The sequence below is a fragment of the Carcharhinus amblyrhynchos genome, chromosome 3 (genome assembly GCF_965287045.1).
Source record: "Carcharhinus amblyrhynchos chromosome 3, sCarAmb.v2.hapA, whole genome shotgun sequence".
Classification (NCBI taxonomy): Eukaryota; Metazoa; Chordata; class Chondrichthyes; order Carcharhiniformes; family Carcharhinidae; genus Carcharhinus; species Carcharhinus amblyrhynchos.
Genome location: NC_137326.1, coordinates 132,585,337 through 132,605,823, shown reverse-complemented (window position 1 = coordinate 132,605,823; position 20,487 = coordinate 132,585,337). Strand labels below are relative to the sequence as shown.

Below are 20,487 nucleotides of genomic sequence, written 5' to 3'. Positions count from 1 at the left end.
ACAGTAAAATAGACACTTATTTAACACCTGTAACTCCGTCTGCTTTTACAATTCAATCCCAAAGTACTTCACGAACAATGCATTGCTTTCAAACGCCATCGCTCCTGCCACAAAGATAAAGGCGGCAGCCATTTTCGCACAGCAAGATCCCACGAGCGGCACTGAAATGATCACCCGCTGCTGACGTTTCTTTTCTATCATTACCCCACCATCCACTGCGATCCATCCAACCCCCCCCTCCTGCACCCACTCTGCTCCTCCCTCACCCTCACCCCACAATCCACCCCACCTCCCCATCCACCCACGCCCCCCCCCCCCCGCCACCCCCATCCACCCCTGCCCAATCAACCCTGCCCACAATCCACCCCTGCCAATTGGCCCCGTCCCCCCCCCCTCCACCGCATCCAGCTCCCGACCTTTCCATCCACTCCACCCCCCAGCTCCCACCCCCCCCACCATCCAATCTGTCCGTCTACTCCCCACCCACCTCCCCTCCCCAGCACAACCCCCCCTCTAGCAAATGAGAAAGAGCAACTCGGAAGACCCCCTTTTCCCCTTGCCGAACACAGAAGCGATGCGCCTGAAATCCGGACACTGCTCCCATCTGGACTGCACCCGACGGCACAACATCTTCCGGGACGGCAGCTGAAACTCCTTGGGAGCGTCCCCATTGAACAGCTCCAGAGACGCTCCGGTTACTGATACAGATTAGTGCAGGCGCGGAGGCCCCCGCAACTCCCCCCCCCACTAACCCACCACCCCCCCCCCCACCCCACCACCATCCCACCACCCCCCCCCCCACCACCCCACTGCTCTGTTTAAATCAAAGAAGGTGACTGAAGGATCATACCCCACCCTCCCCACCCCATCCCACACACATTTACATCCCTGCCCTGACCAACAGCAGCACACTCAGCAGAAACACAGAATCATTAAAACCATTACCTTCTTTGCTGCCTTCATCTTGAGCAGCCTCAGAACTGTCAGTGGGTCTATCTATCAAGGGAACTAGACAGCGCTTAGAAAATGCATGAGTACAGAGGGGCCAGCTGTCTAGTCTCTCTTTCACATGTTCCCTCTCCTCCTTGCTCTCTCTCTCTCTCTCTCTCTTTCTCTCGCTCGCTCTCGCTCTCCAAATTCCAGTTCACATTAGCACGCAGAGTCCCAAACGCACCGGCTCCATCCTCCGGACTGTTTCATTTTTCATTTTCTCTCTCTCAGAAATGGTGCAGCAGAAACGTTCAACCTTCAAGTTGCCTGCCAGATCACACAAATGTCAAAAAGCTCACCCTGATCTCGCTTTGCTGCTTGTTCTCCAACTCACTAGCCTGCTCTGAGGGAGAAGGAGCACCGATATCGGAGCGGTTGTTCATTGTAACATCCCATTAGCATTTTATAGCTGCTTTGTAAACTGTTTGCATCCACTGCGCTATCGGAAACTACTCTTTCTGGCATTTACACAGGCTCCTGATTAACAAGCTTTGTAAGCGTCTTGAATTCGTACAAGCCCCTCCGGCATCAGCCAGCTCTCGGTTGACACTGCTCCACTTTCGCCATGGTTCCTCGCTACTCGTCCCCTCTATGTTGCCGTGGCGACCTTAATGCCCGCTAACATAAGGCAGCCTGACAAACAGCCAAGACAAATACAACTACTGGATCCTGAACTTCCTAACTCACAGACCACAATCAGTAAGGATAGGCAACAACGATCATCCTCAACACCGGTGCCCCACAAGGCTGCGTTCTCAGCTCCCCCCCCCCCAAACTATACTCCTTAGACTGTGCGGCCAAACTCCCCTCCAATTCGCTTTTCAAGTTTGCTGATGACACCACCGTAATGGGTTGGATCTCAAACAATGACGAGGCAGAGTACAGGAATGAAATAGGGAATCTGATGAACTGGTGCGGCAACAATAACCTCTCCCTCAATGTCAACAAAATGTACCAGATAGCTGTCAATTTCAGGAGAGTAGTGGAAGACATATCCCTGTCTATATCAATGGGGACAAAGTAGAAATGGTCAAGAGCTGCAAGTTTCTAGGTGTCCTAATCACCAACAACCTGGCCTGGTCCCCCCAGTGCCATTGCTATAGTTAAGAATGCCCGCCAACGCCTCTATTTTATCAGAAGGCAAATGAAATTCGGCACGTCAGCTACGACTCTCACCAACTTTTACAGATGCACCAGAGAAAGCATTCTTCCTGGTTGTATCACAGCTTGGTATAAACTACAAAGTGTCGTGAGCAAAGCACATTCCACTACGCAAACCAGCCTCCCATCCATTGACTCTGTCTACACTTCCCGCTGCCTCGGCAAAGCAGCCAGCATAGTTAAGGACCCCACGCACCCCGGACATTCTCTCTTCCACCTTCTTTCTTTGGGAAAAAGATGCAAAAGTCTGAGGTCATCTACCAACCGACTCAAGAATAGATTTTTCCCTACTGCCATCAGACGTTTGAGATATTAAAGTGAGATCCCAGTCTTACATCCGGTAAAGGATTCCATGGCACAATTTCGAAGATGAGCAGGGCCTGACCAATATGTAGTCCTCAATTGCAAAACCAGATTAATAAGGCCATAGATATCAGAGCAGAATTAGACCATTCGGCCCATCGTGTCTGCTCCGTCATTCGATCAATGCTGATATGTTTCTCAAACACAATCTCCCACATCCTTTGATCCCTGAAGTAAGGAGGGTTAATGAATTTAATGAATTTGTACCTATCATACATCACAAACATAATCATTGTTTGAATTAATAGTTCAAAAACTATTAGAAACTACTGACCGACCTGATGGGCATCAGAATAACTTGAGGAGCGCTGCATGTGAGGCATTGATGGAAATAGTCAAGAACAGTGCCAAAGACTGCTACCCTGCAGTGCAGAAAACAACTCTGGTTATCATGGAAAGGCTCCAGCAAGTATTACAAATGGAGTCTCATATTCAAAGTACCTCGGACAGAATTCAATACAATGATCTTCAATCTCTGTTGTGTGCTACTTTACAGAATGTACTGCGGAAGGTCCAGCACCAGGATGCACTGCAAATTTCAGATGTGGTGATGGCATCATTGCTAAGAATGTTCCAAAGCACTGCTGGTTCTGGTGGTGTGCAGGAAGATGCCCTCATGGCTGTCAGCACTCTAGTTGAAGTACTAGGTTCAGAGTTTTTGAAGTACATGGATGCATTCAAACCGTACCTAGGAATTGGACTGAAGAATTATGCAGAATATCAGGTGTGTCTTGCAGCAGTGGGCCTAGTTGGTGACCTGTGCAGAGCGCTGCAATCCAATATGCTACCTTTCTGTGACGAAATGATGCAACTCTTGCTGGAGAATCTGGGGAATGAAAATGTCCACCGGTCTGTTAAGCCACAGATTCTGTCTGTGTTTGGGGATATCGCCCTTGCTATTGCCGGAGAATTTAAGAAGTATCTAGATATTGTTCTGGATACTCTTCAACAAGCTTCACAGGCTCAAGTAGACAAAACAGATTACGATATGGTGGATTACCTGAATGAACTGAGAGAAGGCTGTCTGGAGGCGTACACTGGCATCATTCAGGGTCTGAAGGGTGACCAAGAGAATGTGCATCCTGATGTGATGTTGGTGCAACCAAGGGTAGAATTCATTCTCTCCTTTATTGATCACATTGCACGAGATGAGGATCATACAGATGGGGTAGTAGCCTGTGCTGCTGGACTGATAGGAGATTTGTGTACAGCATTTGGCAAGGATGTACTGAAATTAGTCGAAGCCAGACCTATGATTCATGAATTATTGACTGAAGGAAGACGATCAAAAACGAACAAAACTAAAACTTTGGCTACATGGGCAACTAAAGAACTTCGAAAACTGAAAAATCAAGCTTGATTTCTGACAGCATTGGGATAAGGAAGACACCTGAGGCCCCACTGGCATTCTCAAATCTTTGGAACAGAAGTGAGGAGTGTGCAAGGATGTTGAATGTTTGAGAATGTGAGAATGAGTGAGTGAGGTTTGCATCACACCACCTGATCCAGCAGTATCTTGGACTGAATGCCGAAACAAAAGAGGCCAACATAACCTGCAACAAGAACGAAAAGAAATCCCCTTCTGTCAAACAGCGGGAGCGTTTTAAGAAAATAAATTCAAAAGGATTATGGACATTGCTGCTGGGAGGAAAATTGGATCCTCAGCCTGGCTGATGTAATCGTACTACGTGGAAATTCGTGCATGAATAATGAGGTTGAGGTTCTTGGTCAGGGATGAGTGTGCGAGAGTGAGAAGGCATACACTTTCTCTACTTCAGATACATTACAATTTACTTAAATGGTTAGCATTTGCATTAAAGAGTTGAATCTACTGAAGCAGCACAAAAGAATTGAATGAGAGTTGCTCTTATTGGGAAACACTGATGAATGTTCAGAGCTTCCTTGTGCGAAGCTTTAGTTAGTCTTCAGCCTAGTTTAAGGAGATGGTATCCCCTTTTTAAATAGCTTGCATTGGCTGTATTTTAAACCATTGAATCAGATCAAGCAACATGCCATTTAACCTATTCCAACTATTTTTGAAAGTATCCATATAGTTTCTCTAAAATGCAACAAATTTTGTATAGACCTTTAATGAAAGGTGGCCTATTTTTAGCAGTGTTACTGCCATTTGCTTTGAAAAATAACGATGTGTTGTGTTTTACAAGAACGCTGGGATAGATAGATAAATGGTGTGTTTAGGTGTTTTTTCCATACCTCCTAAATTCAGGCCATCAGTGGTGGTGGAGGCGAACTCGCTGGGGTCTTTTAAAAGACTTCTGGATGAGTATATGGGGTTTAATGAGATTGAGGGTTATAGATAGGTCTGTAGGTTGGTAGGTGTTGATGTGATCGGCGCAACTCGTGGGCCGAAGGGCCTGTTTGTGCTGTAGTGTTCTATGTTCTATAATCCTTCCTCATGGCTGATCTCCTCAAGCTTATACTCCTCCTGGCATCAATATAAATTATTTATTCATGTTTTCCTTACTTGTTCATGTCTTTCAATTTTTAACTTTCATTTCCACAAGGACAGATAGTTAAATGTGAATGTTATTTTACAGACATTGCAAACCTTACCTGTTTGAACTAGTGAAACATAGTTAAACAGCTGCAGATGATAGAGTGCGATAATGGCTATTTGACAGCAGGACTCCTGCTGGGAAGCCACGACCACACAAGTTACTTCAATGAAGAAGCTGTCAAAGCCACCGGAAAAGCTGTGGATCGTGACTGTGCCGATGACTGCATCGTGACTGAAGCTGCCAGATGAACTGTGGGTCCTGGCTGAAGCCAGAGGCTGCATCGTAACTGGATTCAGAAGCGTTGTGGGTCCTGACTGATACCAGAGTTTGCATCATGACTGCTGCTGGGAACCATGATGTATAAATACCCGCACTTATTTGTGTTCAGTGAGAAGCCTGGTAAACCGCTGTTAGGTGCCAGGTCTCTCCCAAAAGCTTTTGTAATAAAACTACTGTACTTTGACTCACTAACATTCTCAGAGGTGTCCTTTTATCTACAACAATCCCCTTACCATTCAAGAATCTATCTGTCTTAGATACACTCAGTGACCTGGCCTCCACAGCCTTCTGTGGCAATGAATTCCACAGACTCACCACTGGCTGAAGAAATTCCTCCACACCTCAGTTCTAAAGGGCCGTCCTTTCACTCAGGCTGTGCCCTTGTGTCATATTCTCTCCTACAAATGGACACATCCGCTCCACGTCCAACCTATCTAGGCCTTTCAGTATTCTGTAAGTTCCCCCCTCATCCTTCTAAACACCATTGAGTACAGATCCAGAGTCTTAAACGCTCCTCATACATCAAGCATTTCCGTCTCATCGCTGCTTGTTATGGTTTGCTTTGAATAAGTTGGTTGGTGTGGCTCCCGTGTTACCACAGTGACTACACTTCGAAAGTACACTTCATTGGCATTTGCGTATTGAGATAGCCCAAGATTGCGAGGCCTTCCCTTTATTCTGTAGCTATGATCGCACTTGCTGCTGGACAAACGCTAATGAGATGGTGCAAGTCCTCTCTTTCCTCTTCTAGCCCAGAGGCAGGGAAACCAAGGGCAAAACAAAATGGGCAATAAATGCTGACCTTGCCACAAGAAAGAATCAAGAAAAATTTGCCGTAGCTTCGCAGCAATTGAACTAAAAATAGTCAATTCAGCACAAACAATTCTAACAGACTAATTACACCAGTGGCCTCCAGAAACAACAAAAATAACAAATTGTGTTATTATCCTGCCTTTAACAGAGAGAAACATCCTAAAGCTTTTCACAGGATGGTTATCCAATGTTTTGACACTGAGTCACACGGGAAGTTTAGAAGAATGAGGGGAGATCTCATTGAGACGTATAAGATGATGAATGGGATGGATAGGATAGAGGTGGAAAGACTCTTCCCGCTCAAAAAAGACAGTAGGACTAGGGGGCACAGCCTCAAGATAAAGGGGGGGCGGTTCAGAACGGAGTTGAGGAGGAGCTTCTTCACTCAAAGGGTGGTGAATCTCTGGAATTCTCTGCCCGTTGAAGTGGTGGAGGCTGCCTCGCTAAATATTTTTAAGAAGCGGGTTGATGGGTTTTTGATAAGAGAGGGGATTAAGGGTTATGGGGAGAGGGCGGGAAAGTGGAACTGAGCCACGACAGATCAGCCATGATCTTATTGAATGGCGGGGCAGGCTCGAAGGGCCAGATGGCCTACTCCTGCTCCTATTTCTTATGTTCTTATGTTCTTATGTTCTTATGTTCTTATGATATCAGAACAGATGGTCAAAAAGAGTTGGTCAAAGGGGTAGGTTTTAAAGAAATTATTTAAAAAGGAGAGGTGGAAGGGTTTAAGGGGGACATTCCAGTGCACTTTCTAAAGCCCATACGCACACTAAGCCACTGCAGTTATTTTTTAATTTATTCATGACATGCAGATGTCACTGGCATTTATTGTCCATTCCCAATTGCCCTTGAGAAGGTGATGAGCTGCCTTCTTGAACCGCTGAAGTCCCCTGATGACGGGAGGGATTTCCAGCATTTTGACCCAGCAACAGTGAAGGAACGGTGATATATTCCCAAGCTAGGGTCAGGTACGGCTGGAGGGGCCACACCTGACCCTGGTGTTGACGTTTCCATGTGTCCTTGCCATTCTGGATGGTAGCGGTTGTGTGTTTGGAAGATGCTGTGTGCGCAGCCTTGGTGAGTTCCTGTTGTGTGAGTTGTAGACGGTACACACTGCTGCTACTGTGCATCGGAGTGGGGTGGAGTGAACGTTTGTGGATTAGGGTGCCAATCAAGTGAGTTGCTTTGTCCTGGATGGGGTTGAGCTTTTTGAGGGTCGTTGGAGTGTCGTTAAACATACTGGTGTTCATAGATTCCTTTTGCTCATGCTATAATATTTAGATAGTTCCACTCCCCTCACAAAGGGAGACATTAGGACAGGGTGGACAAGGTGTTGGTTAGAAGGTCCTGTTAGGTTTGAAAGGGCACGCTAAAGGAGGGGAAAGGAGTGGAGAACTGGGGACCTCTTTTTATTCTTTCATGTGGCATCTTTGGCTATGCTGGCATTTAACTGCCACCCTCAACTGCCCGAGATGATGGAAATTTAGAGCCTTGGGCCTAGGCAGTGGAAGACACAGCCAGCAACAAACCATGACAACTGGGGCGTGGAAAAGGCCCGAACTGGTAGAATGCAGGAATCACAGAGGGACGCGGAGCTGAAAGAGATTACAGAGACGGGAAGGGTGAGGCTGTAAAGAGATTGGAAACATCACAAGGCCACGAGCTAATTTACATTGGCGAGGAAGAGATTATGGGCGGAAATTTCCCATCCTGCTCACCACGGGAATCTCAGAGGGCGGGATATGGACCATTTGCAGGATTTTCCAGCCTTGGGGTGAGCATGGCCGGAAAATCCCACCCTATGGGTGAACGAGACTCGATGCGAGTTAGGTCACGGGGCAGTGGATGTGCTCCACTTCCTGCAGGGAACGATGTGGAAGACTAATGGGAGTAGCGTTAGACAGTGGCCATGTCTGGAGTAACAGAGTCATGGACAAGTGTGCATGACTGCGTCAATTCTCAGAGACAGCACACAAACTCTGATACATCACTGGTTAAACTCAAAAGATCTCTTACCACCGAGAGCTGGCTCCATGAGGATCTTATTGGTTTGAACTGGACGATGATTCTATCGTCTGACTTCTGCTCCTCCGCCTGCACACTCGGATCCGTCTCATCATCGGAGTCGCCATTATTCAGCGTCAGACCCTTCTCTTTGTAGTTCTGATACAGAACTGCATTCTCTGCAAGTAATAAACCTTTTATAAATAGAAAGACTTGCATTTCCACAGCACTTTAGCATGTCCCCAAAGTGCTTCATGACCAATGAAGTACTTGATAAAATGTAGCCACTCCCACTACGCTGCAAGCTCAAGTTTTAAGTTTATGCTTTCAGTTTACGTTCTAGTGTTTTACATTGAGGGGCTTCAGTTAAAAATCTCATCCCAAAAGGCAGCGCATCCAACAATGCAGCAAACACTCAATATTACACTGAAGTTCAGTTTAGTTTAGTTTATTCAATAATGTTACAAGTAAGGCTTACATTAACACTGCAATGAACTTACCGTGAAAATCCCCTGGTCACTCCACTCAGCCGCCTGTTTGGGTACATTTTTCGGGGTGGATTTTCACAGTAACTTCAGTGTTAATGTAACCCTACTTGTGACACTAATAAATAAACTTTAAACAGAGGGAGAATTTAGCATGGCCAATGCACTTAACCATCACGTCTTTCAGACTGTGGGAAGAAATCAGAGCACCCAAAGGAAACCCACACTGACACAGGGAGGATGTGCAGATTCCACAGAGACAGTGACCCAAGCTGGAATTGAACCTGGGTCCCTGGTGCTGGGAGGCAGCAGCGCTAATCACTGTGCCACTTTACAGCCAATTTACTCACAGCAAGACCTACAAACAGCAAAGTGATGATGGCCAGGGATGTTGGTTGAGAGATAAACATTGGCCAGGACACCCGAGGAGAATGCCCTTGCACCCCTCATGCTGGAGGATCTTTACATCGAGCTGAAAGTGTGGAGAAGGCCTCAGACATAGAACATAGAACATAGAACATTACAGCGCAGAACAGGCCCTTCGGCCCACGATGTTGCGCCGACCAGTTACAAAAACAATGACCCACTAGCCTATACCAATCCCTTTTCGTCCATAAACCTATCCAGAGATCTCTTAAACGCCCCCAAACTAGACGCATCTACAACTGCAGCAGGCAGGGCATTCCAATCCCTCACCACCCGCTGGGTAAAGAACCTACCCCTGACATCCGTCCTGTAGCTACCCCCCCTTAATTTAAAGTCATGCCCCCTCGTGCTAGCTTTCTCCATCCGAGGAAAAAGGCTATCACTATCCACCCTATCTAAACCCCTAATCATCTTATATGTTTCAATAAGATCCCCTCTTAGCCGCCTTCTTCCCAACGAAAACAACCCTAGATCCCTCAGTCTCTCCTCATAGGACCTCCCCACCATACCAGGCAACATCCTAGTAAACCTCCTCTGCACCCTCTCCAACGCCTCCACATCCTTCTTGTAATGCGGGGACCAGAACTGCACACAGTACTCCAAGTGCGGCCGCACTAGAGTAGTGTACAGTTGCAACATTACACTGCGACTCCTAAATTCAATCCCCCTACCAATAAACGCCAAGACACCGTACGCCTTTTTGACAACCTTATCTACTTGATTCCCAACTTTCAGGGATCTATGTACACACACACCTAGATCCCTCTGTTCATCCACACTATTCAAAGTCCTCCCGTTAGCCCTATACTCGACACATCTGTTGCTCCTACCAAAGTGAATTACCTCACACTTCTCCGCATTAAATTCCATCCGCCACCTCTCGGCCCAGCTCTGCAACCTATCTAAGTCTCCCTGCAGACTATGACACCCTTCCTCACAATCTACCACACCTCCAACTTTGGTGTCATCAGCAAATTTACTAATCCACCCAACTATACCCTCATCCAGATCATTAATAAAAATTACAAACAACAGTGGCCCCAAAACAGATCCCTGAGGCACACCACTCGTAACTGCACTCCATGATGAATATTTACCATCCACCACCACCCTCTGTCTCCTATCTGATAGCCAATTCCTGATCCAACTTCCTAGATTACCCACAATCCCATACATCTGCATTTTCTGCAGAAGCCTACCATGGTGAACCTTATCGAACGCCTTACTAAAATCCATGTATACCACGTCAACTGCCTTACCCCCATCCACCTCTTTGGTCACCTTCTCAGACAGTTCTGATGAAGAGTCAGACAAACTCGAAACGTCAACTCTATTTTCCTCTCCCTCCAGATGCTGCCAGACCTGCTGAGTTTTTCCAGCATCCCCTGTTCTGGCCTCAATATGACATCTCAAAGAGGAGACGGGAGCTCTGACAGTGCAGCACTCCCTCTGTAATACACTGCATGCAACAACCTGGTGGAGGATTGAACCCACAACCCTATTGCTGACAGGGTGTAAGCGCTACCCACAGCTGAGTTTCATAAATCACTCAACAGTAATGTCATTCGTTACATAGGGAACATTCAATGCTTAACGAGAATGGAGAAAAAGCAATTTCCCACCAAGATGTAGCCCAGGGAATTGTTTTCATTGCTTTTGTTAGCCAGAAATCTTTGGCTGATATTTCCAATCTCTCCCAGCTAATGCACCCTCTCTCTTTGGAGGCTTTAACTCATCTAAAATAAAAGGTTTAGTGCCATGGAGCTATTCTGAACCATATCGAATCTCCTCTCTGGTCGAATGTGTTTCTGGAGATTTCATCACAAACCTCTCACCTCCAGCTAGCATTCCTCCCACACCCGACACACTGCCTCCCCATACTCAGTAAAAAGTCTGACAACACCAGGTTTTAGTCCAACTGATTTATTTGATAGTAAACTCACAAGCTTTCGAGGGGACTGCCTCTTCGCCAGGTGAATGGAGAGTTCTGGCCTCGGACAGAGCATATAAATCACAGACAGTTTACTGACGAAGAGGCAGTCCCCTCGAAAGCTTGTGAGTTTACTATCAAATAAATCGGTTGGACTAAAACCTGGTGTTGTCAGACTTTTTACTGTGTTTACCCCAGTCCAACGCCAGCACATCCACATCCCCATACTCAGCCAGAGAGCAGAAGGACTCTGCAATATCTGACTGGATGCTTGGATGATTCCTGCCTGTTCGCCAAACAACATCTTCCTGCCCCCACTCCCTACCCCTTCCCCGCTCTCTCCCCCCCCCCCCCCCCACAACCCCCACCCCTATTCAGTGGCAAAACAAAGTGCTCAAAGAAAACTTTACAAACACATTTTTTCTCCAAGGTTCCAATCTACGAGGAGAGGTTGGAGAAACTTGGTTTGCTCTCACTGGAATGAGAACATTGAGAGGTTGAGAGGTTACATGATAGAAGCCTACAAGATTATGAGGGACATGGACAGAGTGGGTAGTCAGAAGCTTTTTCCTAGAATGGAAGAGTCAATTACTAGGGGGCACAGGTTTAAGGTGCGAGGGGCAAGGTTTAAAGGAGATGTATGAGGCAAGTTTTTTTACACAGAGGCCTGGAACTCACTGCTAGGGGATGTATTCATCCTATACATGAATAGGATGGGAATAGAAGAATATGTCCCCCGAAAGGGTAAAGGGTTTTAATTCACACAGGCAGCATGGTTGGTGCAGGCTTGGAGGGCCGAAGGGCCTGTTCCTATGCTGTAATTTTCTTTGTTCTTCTTTGTACTCATGGCAGTACACTGGTAATTAATCTTCAGTAGAGACCAGACCAGGAGGGTGGGTTACCCAAATCCACCAACATTGGTAGCCACAATTCCCTACACAATGCACTCAGCTTGTGAGAAAAGTTACAGCTCATGGAATAAAGGGGAGAGTGAATACAAAATTGCCTGAATAATAGAAACCAGAGATTAAAGGTCAATTGATATTTTTCGGGCTGGAGGAAGATTTGTACTGATGTGCCCCAGATTTCTGACAGACAAGGGAATTAAAGGTTATGGAGAAAGCGGGGAAGTGGAACTGATCCACTTCAGATCAGCCATGATCTTATTGAATGGCGGGGCAGGCTCGAGAGGCTAGATGGCCTCCTCCTGCTCCTATTCCTTATGTTCTTATCGGCATCTTTGCTTTTCCTGTTATTTATTAATGACCAACTCCACCCTCCCTCATAAGACAGACCCTTCAATGCAGGAATCAAAGTAATTAACCCTCTAAGGGCAGCACAGTGCCAGAGTGGTTAGCTGCCTCACAATGTCAGGGACCTGCGTTCAATTCCAGTCTCTGTCTGTCTATGTGGAGTTTGCACATTCTCCCCATATCTGTGTGAGTTTCCTCTGGGTGCTCCTGTTTCCTCCCACAGTCCAAAGATGTGCAGGTTAGGTGGTTTGGTCATGATAAATTGCCCCTTTATGTCAGGGGGATTAACAGGGTAAATACATGGGAATAAGGCCTGGGTAGGATCGTTGGTGCAGGCTTCAATGGGCTGAATGGCCTCTTTCTGCATTTTATGGATTCTATGATTCTATCACTTCTCATTCTTCTAAACTCCAGGGGTATCAGCCTAACCTGCTCAACCTTTCCCCATCAGACAGCCTCTTCAGCTCAGGAATCAAACCAGTTATTCTCTGCAATAAATCCAATGTACCTTCCTTAAATAAGGAGGCCAATATTCTTGGTGTGATCTTATCAATGCTCAGTAAAGTTGGAGCAAAACCTGTCAACTTTTATACTCCAACCCCCTTACAATAAAGGCCAACATTCCATTTACCTTCCTAATTACTCGCTGTACCTGCCATGCTAGCTTTTAGCATTTGTTTTCTTTGTGTAAGACAGCAACATGCCAACAAGGTGCAGCATTGCTGAGTGACAAAGGACTCTGTTCCTTGCAAGAGGGAACTATTTAAAACCTGTACCACTGGAATGATAACAAATGAACTTGAGCGCTGGCATCAGATTTGATGGCGTGTGCTGTGTGCTACATATCAATTACACGGATCACTGAGGTTCCTTTGCAAAACAGAAAGTAACTCCAGAGAGAATGTGGTGTACCTAATGCTGGATTAAGCCCAGGTAGCCATTATTTACATTAAGTGACTCACGCAGTTTGGCCGCAGGGTTGCATTATGGAGGGCAGAACCTGTCGGTTAAAAAGGTCGCAAACCCCCAAAAACAAATCAGCGCAAAATCTTCCTTTTCCTCATGGCACAAAAGTCACGTCAACACCATCACCACAACGTCACCTCGAGGTGAGGGACTGACAACCTTTGAAACTATGCTATTTAGTTTCATTTTGTCTTGGCTAACTTCCCATGGTGCACTGTACTGACAGTGATGGCCAACACGAGGAGTCATAGCTTTAAATTGAGGGGTGGTAATTATAGGACGGATGTCAGAGGTAGGTTCTTTACTCAGAGGGTAGTAAGGGCATGGAATGCCCTGCCTGCAGCAGTTGTGGACTCGCCAACTTTAAGGGCGTTTAAATGGTCAGTGGATAAACATATGGATAACAATGGAATAGTTTAGGTTAGAGGGTCATTAGATTGGTTCCACTGGTCGGCGCAACATCGAGGGCCAAAGGGCCTGTACTGCGCTGTAATGTTTTATGTTCTATTCCAAAGCAACAGTTAAACCCGTTGGAACTCCCTTTGTACAGACACATGAGGGGAGAGCAAAGAGCACAGGATCAGGAACAGGCCATTCAGCCCTTCACACCAGTTCTAAGAACATAAGAAATAGGAGCAGGAGTAGGCCATCTAGCCCCTCGAGCCTGCCCCGCCATTCAGTAAGATCATGGCTGATCTGTCGTGGCTCCGTTCCACATTCCCGCCCTCTCCCCATAACCCTTAATCCCCTCTCTTATCAAAAACCCATCAACCCGCATCTTAAAAATATTGAGCGAGGCAGCCTCCACCACTTCAACGGGCAGAGAATTCCAGAGATTCACCACCCTTTGAGTGAAGAAGTTCCTCCTCAACTCCGTTCTAAACCGCCCCCCCTTTATCTTGAGGCTGTGCCCCCTAGTCCTAATTTCTACCATTTGAACAGGCTGCAAAGGATGCAAATGGTATGTTGGTCGTCATAGCGAGAAGATTTGGGTTCAGGGATAGGGATATTTTGCTGCAATTGTATAGGGCATTGGTGGGGTCACACCTGGAATAGTGTGTGCAGTTTTGGTGTCCTTATCTGAGGAAGGATATTCTTACTATGGAGGGAGCACAGCAAAGATTTACCAGGCTGATTCCTGGGATGGCAGGTCTGTCATATGAGGAGAGACTAATTCGGTTAGGATTGTATTCACTGGAGTTTTGAAGAGTGAGAGGGGATTTCATAGAAACTCGTAAAATTTTAACAGGATTAGACTGGTTAGATTCAGAAAGTATGTTCCTGATGATGGGGGAGTCAAGAACTCGAGGTCATAGTTTGAGGAAAGGGGGTAAACCTTTTAGGATTGAGGTGAAGAGAAATTTCTGGCACCCTAAATGTGACCCTACACCCACAGCACTGTGGCTCACTCTTAACTGCACCGATGAACTGTCCCAGCAAGCTCCTTGGTTCGAGGGGCAATTAAGGATGGGCAACAAATGGCCTTGCCAGTGATGCACATGTAAAATATTAAATAAACATTTAAAAATAGGTGTCACTGGCTGGCCAGAGTTTATTGTCCATCCCTAGCTGCCCGAGGGCAGTTGAGAGTCAACCATAGTCCTGGAAGCACATGTAGGCCAGACCAGGCAGATTTCCTTCCCTAAAGGATCTTAAGTTTTTCCGACAATCGACAATGGTTTCATGGTCATCAGTAGATTCTTAATTCTAGATATTGTTTATTGAATTTAAATTCCACCAACTACCATGGCGGGATTCGAACCTGGGTCCCCAAAACATTAGCCGAGTTTCCTGAATTAATAGTCTAGCCATAATACCACTAGGCCATCATCTCCCTGAGGCAGCTTTGATTCAGGCCCAAACAGCATCCTGTATATAGATGGGTCATCTAGATGTTTCCAATGTTGCGATGATATGGATAGCGGATGGGTGTACCTGGAAAAGTCCAGTCTGCTGCGGTTGGGCAGGTTCCCCTGTTTAGTTCTGAGCCCTCCCGTGTGGTGGGGTGAGATTGTTCAGATTGTTCAGTGGCAGTTGTGCCTCTGCGGGGCTGCATGGTGATTTGGGTTGTCCACACGCTGATGCTTGTAGCGAATGTGTCCGAGCAGCCTGATAATAGACCTTTCCTGCGCTCTAATCGTACTAATGTTCCGGGGGACCTGGGTTCAAATTCAGTCACGGCAGATGATGGAATTTGAATTCCAATATAAAAAATTAAGAATCAACTGAAACCGTTGTCGATCGTCGGAAAAACCCATCTGGTTCACTAATGTCCTTTAGGGAAGGAAATCTATCACCCTTACCTGTTTTTGGTGTGTTTGTGAAGAGGTTACAGGGAAATGGAGAGAAGGGGGGAGAGCTCTGAAAAAGTACATCATCCTTTACAGCAATGTCAATGAGAAATTATGAAATTTTAAAACAAAAAAAAATCAGAGGTCAACTTTTATATGGGCGAGTGTTAAATGCATTGACGTATCCTGAGTTTGGGGAAGGTGCTATATATATGCAGAACTATTTCTCTATTTAGAACACATTTAAAATTTGCCCTAAAATTGGCATATTTTTAATATGTTGACAAATTTCTTTTGACCTTTGTGTACTTTGACTCACAGGCTAAACTGTTGAGAATGGGAAGCAGATTTCGGTTGGTGGTGGAGTTGTCAGAACAACAACAGAGTGAAAGTTTTTGGAGAGAAGTGTATGAAGTGATTTTCCATGGATTGGTTGTTGGAGAATAAATCATACGCTCTTGGCTTGATCCTCTGCAATCTGCCACATAAACAACTCGTTTCTATCCTCTGTAAATGAATCACAGAGACAGCAGCTCCTTATCCTTGCTGCCTCTCTATTTAACGAGACTGGGTTCTTCAAAACCTTGGAGGATGTAGGCAGGATATACCTATGTAAGCCACACAAATTCTGTGGCTGCATGGGCAGGTAAGGGATGGGAAGTTTGCAGCCAGTAGCTCACCTCCTGAGTCCCCAGGGCCTGCCATCTATTGGACACAAGTCAGAGGTATGATGAAATACTCTCCACTGTCCTGGATAAGTGCAGCTCCAACAACACCATCCAGGGCAAAGTAGCCCACTTAATCTGTATCCCATCCACCAGCTTCAACATCCACTCCCTCCATCACCGATGCACTGTGGTAGCAGTGTGTACCATCTACAAGATGCGCTGTAGCAACTCACCAAGGCCCCTTCAACCGCACTTTCAAAACCTGTGGGATCTCTACCATCTAGAACGACAAAGGCAGCACATATCTGGGAACATACATTCTGCAAGTAAGTTCCTTCCAAACATATGCCATTGCGACTTGGAAGTATATCACTGTTCCTGGGTTGAGATTCTGGAACTCTGTCCCCAACAGCACTTTGGGTGTGCCTACACCATACAGACTGCGGCAGTTCACATGGTGGTGAGCTGCTTCCTGAGCTGCTGCAGTCCACATGGGGCAATTAGGGATGGGCTATAAAGCTGGCCTTGCCAGCAATGCCCACATCCAAGGAATGAATCAAACAAAATCTTGATGTCAATTAGATCAGCTAATAAGAAGTGTATGCTGAGGTCAATCACCCTAACTTGTAGGGTCAAAGTAAAGCTGCCATAGTCTCAGATGACCAGAGACTGTTCTCCCCTCTGAGAGGGGGGGTGGATAGAGAGAGAGAGAGAGGGAGGGGGCAGACAGCCAACTGGTGGCGATCTATCCGGAGGATCACCACACCTCAGGCAAGGGGAAAGGTTGAGAAGAGGGAGGTGACAGCCTAATGACTTTATTACTCAACTATTGATCCAGAAACTCAGCTAATGTTCTGGGGACCCAGGTTCAAGTTTTGTCATAGCAGGCGGTGGAATTTAAATTCCAATATAAAAAATTAAGAATCTACTGATGACCGCGAAACTATTGTCGATTGTTGGAAAAAACCCAAAGCCCATCTGGTTCAGTAACATCCTTTAGGAAAGGAAATGTGCTGTCCGGTATGCTTTGTCTGTATAACACGCAAGAAACAATACTTTTCACCGTACGTTAATACACGTGACAACAATAAACCAAATCAAAATCAAAAATGGTCGGGGAGAAACTTTGAAACAAGGTGAGAGAAAATCATTGTTGACATCTTTTCCAGGGTTTTTGGTCTGACCATCCCCGTGTGCTAATCTTACGATTTTGACGTTTATCAACACCTTCCCTTGAAGCAAATTTAAGTGAGTGCTGCATCCTGGTACCTCCAGAGGTGATGCAGTGTTGCCTCTGAAAGCTGGCATTGCGAGCAGTCACTTTGTACACAATAAACTGGCCTCGGTCACAAACATTTGCAGCGTGATGAACAATACACCATGAAGGAAGATACACAAATATGGTGGTTACCTTCCCCGTCGAACGGGCCCTGCGCAGGAAGCTGCTTCTTCTCGTATTCCTTGCCGCAGGAGGAAAGAGAAAAAGAGAAAGGCGTGTTAGTGTCGGTGATCACTTTTCCACCTGTCGTGGTTCACTGCACTTCAGGGGAAACGTAGGGGAGAGAGAAGTCACGAGGAGGAGAAGAGAAGACAAACAGAGAGAGAGGGGATCGTGGAAAAACAATTCAACAACCTGCATTTATGAGGCACCTGTCACAACCTGAGGATATCTGAAGGCAGGTTTCACAGTCAATGAAATACACTCCAAGGTGTAATCACTGTTGTAATGTAGGAAGTTAAACAATCCCTCTGCAAACCACAAACTCCCGCGGACAGCAATGTGATAATCAGCAGACATTGGTTTTTATTATTCTATCCTCTGCCCTCCACTCTGGCGAGTTTGTTTGCGGGGAACATTTAATCAGTTGAGGGGGTGGGGGGGGTGCTAAGTGGCGACTCCCTACCTCCATTTTCCTGCCTCCACCCTATTAAATCCATGGAAGGCCTGTGAACGGCCTTCCTGCTCTGTTGTCAAACTGAGGTCCGTACTTGACAAATTAAGACCCACTTAAGAGCTGCATTCTGCTGACGCCTGTGAGGGAGGATGCAGGGGTAGGTAGATGCCTGGCAGGGGGCTTCTCAAGCAAGCCCATGCAGGGGTTGCTTATGGGCATCGGTGGGGAGGAGAAGGGGGCAGTCTTGTTCAATGTCTGACCAAGGGATCTAGCATCAGGAAGGTTAACTGCCCCGGACATTGCTGTTAACCGCCCTCTCTTATAACCCCATATATTGGTAAAATATTGGATGGCTGAATTTGGTATTTTATGTGTCTTTATTACGCTATACATGTTTGTAAGGAGAAAGCAGAGATTTAAGGTGATTTTCAAAAGAAACAAATGTGATTGGTGAAAAGACATTTTCAGACAGGAAGACAGACAGACAGACTTTTTCACACAGCGACTGGTTGGGGTCTGGGATGCGCTGCCTGGAAGTTTGACGGAGGCAGATTCAATCTAGACATTCAAGAGGGCATGAGGGGATTATGTGAATAGAAACAATGTGCAGGGGTACGGGGGGAAAAGGCAGGGGAATGGCACTAAGCTGTGATGCTCGAGCTAGTGTAGACACAATGGGCCAAATGGCCTCCTCCTGTGCTGCAACAGTCCAGTGATTCTGTGATTTAGTACAGGGTACTCTTAGTTGGGAGAGCATCATATGATTATTTGAATCAATCGGGTATACATGACCAGACTTTCTGCCACTTGGCATTTGTACATTAAATTGGAATATCCAACCAAGTTTGTTTACTGATTTTTCATTTCTTCATTCATGGGATCTGGGTGTTGGCTAGTCCAGTATTTATGCAAGATAGTGAATTTATTGTCAAAAACAAGGGAAAGACGAGGCAAAAATAAATAAACAAAGAGAGTGATAGATAGCTAGATATACAGACTGACAGAGAGATAGATAGCTAGATATACAGACAGACAGAGAGATAGATAGATAGACAGACAGACAGAGAAACAGACAGAGATAGATAGATAGACAGACAGACAGAGATGGATAGATAGATAGATAGACAGAGAAACAGACAGAGAGATAGATAGATAGACAGACAGGCAGAGAGACAGACAGATAGACAGATAGATAGATAGACAGACAGAGAGACAGATAGAGAGGCAGACAGATAGATGGATAGATAGACAGACAGGCAGAAAGATAGATAGATAGATACATAGGTAGGTAGATAGATAGATAGATAGATAGAAAGGCAGATCCAGGACAGAGAGATAAATGGACAGGCAGGTAGAAACAGCAAAACTTTGATTGATAATATCCTCATCCTCCTCCAAGTTGGTTTCTCTGGTGGATGTGACATCCAACGTCACACTGTCTTATAATATGAATCATAGAACTCCTACGGTGCAGAAGAGGCCATTCAGCCCATTGAGTCCGCACTGACTCTCTGACAGAGTGCCTTACCCAGGCCCTCTCCCCTGCCCTATCCCTGTAACCCCACACATTTACCTCAATAATCCCTCTAACCTACACATCTTGGGACACTAAGGGTCAATTTAACATGGCCAATCCATCTAACCTGCACATCTTTGGAGTGTGGGAGGAAACTGGCACACCCAGAGGAAATCCACACAGACACAGGAGGGAACATGCAGACTCTGCACACAGATCGGAATCGAACCTGGATGCCTGGTGCTGTGAAGCAGCAGGGGTAACCACTGTGCCACCCTATGCTAAATGTTGCAATGGCAAAATGAAGTTGAGGTGCTAATCAACTACACACAGACTGAGGGGCAGAACAGGCTCGAGGGGCTGAATGGCCTCTCTCTGTTCCAGGAGCTTTAACCATTTCATATCAACTCTTTGTTTCTGGAGCCCTCCCCGAGGCAGCACAGCTTTGGATTAAAAACCAAACCCGTTCTCAGGATGTGTCCTCTCTCCGGTTCATTCAGTCTGACCCCAAGAGGCAAAAGGGCCAGGACCCAAGGATTTCCTTACAACACACCTTCTCATTTCAAATAAAAAAACACTTAACGGACAAGTCAACAAAGAGAAACACAAGCAGCTTCGGCAGTCGTTCTCGCTGTCCCTGTTATACATATTCATGGCTTTGCTGCGATAAATGATACCTCAGTATGTTCGGTATAAACGGCTGAATCGATTTTCGATAACGTGAAGAAAGTAAAAATGTGGAGAGAGAAGAGAAGCTGGCATTATTCTCTCCACAGCACGGAAGGCAGACGGAAGATTAAACAGAGGTGCCCCAAATTCAGGCAGTAAATAAGGAGGACCCATTTGCATTGGCAAGGAGGGTTGGTGAAGAGTGCATACAGGGTGGCACGGTGGCACAGTGGTTAGCACTGCTGCTTCACAGCTC

The 20,487-nt window shown here is 46.1% G+C and overlaps 1 protein-coding gene and 1 pseudogene across 1 annotated transcript in view; one reads left to right on the top strand and one right to left on the bottom strand.

The window, feature by feature from the left end:
* LOC145341136 (rho guanine nucleotide exchange factor 26-like) overlaps nt 1–20,487 on the bottom strand; it is a 188,639-nt gene that overhangs the window by 143,762 nt on the left and 24,390 nt on the right. The window contains exons 3-4 of the mRNA XM_080186023.1: nt 17,563–17,611; nt 8,145–8,311 (exon numbers count right to left, since the gene is read on the bottom strand). Of these exons, the coding sequence (XP_080042149.1) occupies nt 8,145–8,311; nt 17,563–17,611 (216 nt within the window). The remainder of the gene's footprint in view (nt 1–8,144; nt 8,312–17,562; nt 17,612–20,487) is intronic.
* On the top strand, nt 2,787–4,657 carry LOC145341137 (importin subunit beta-1 pseudogene; annotated as a pseudogene).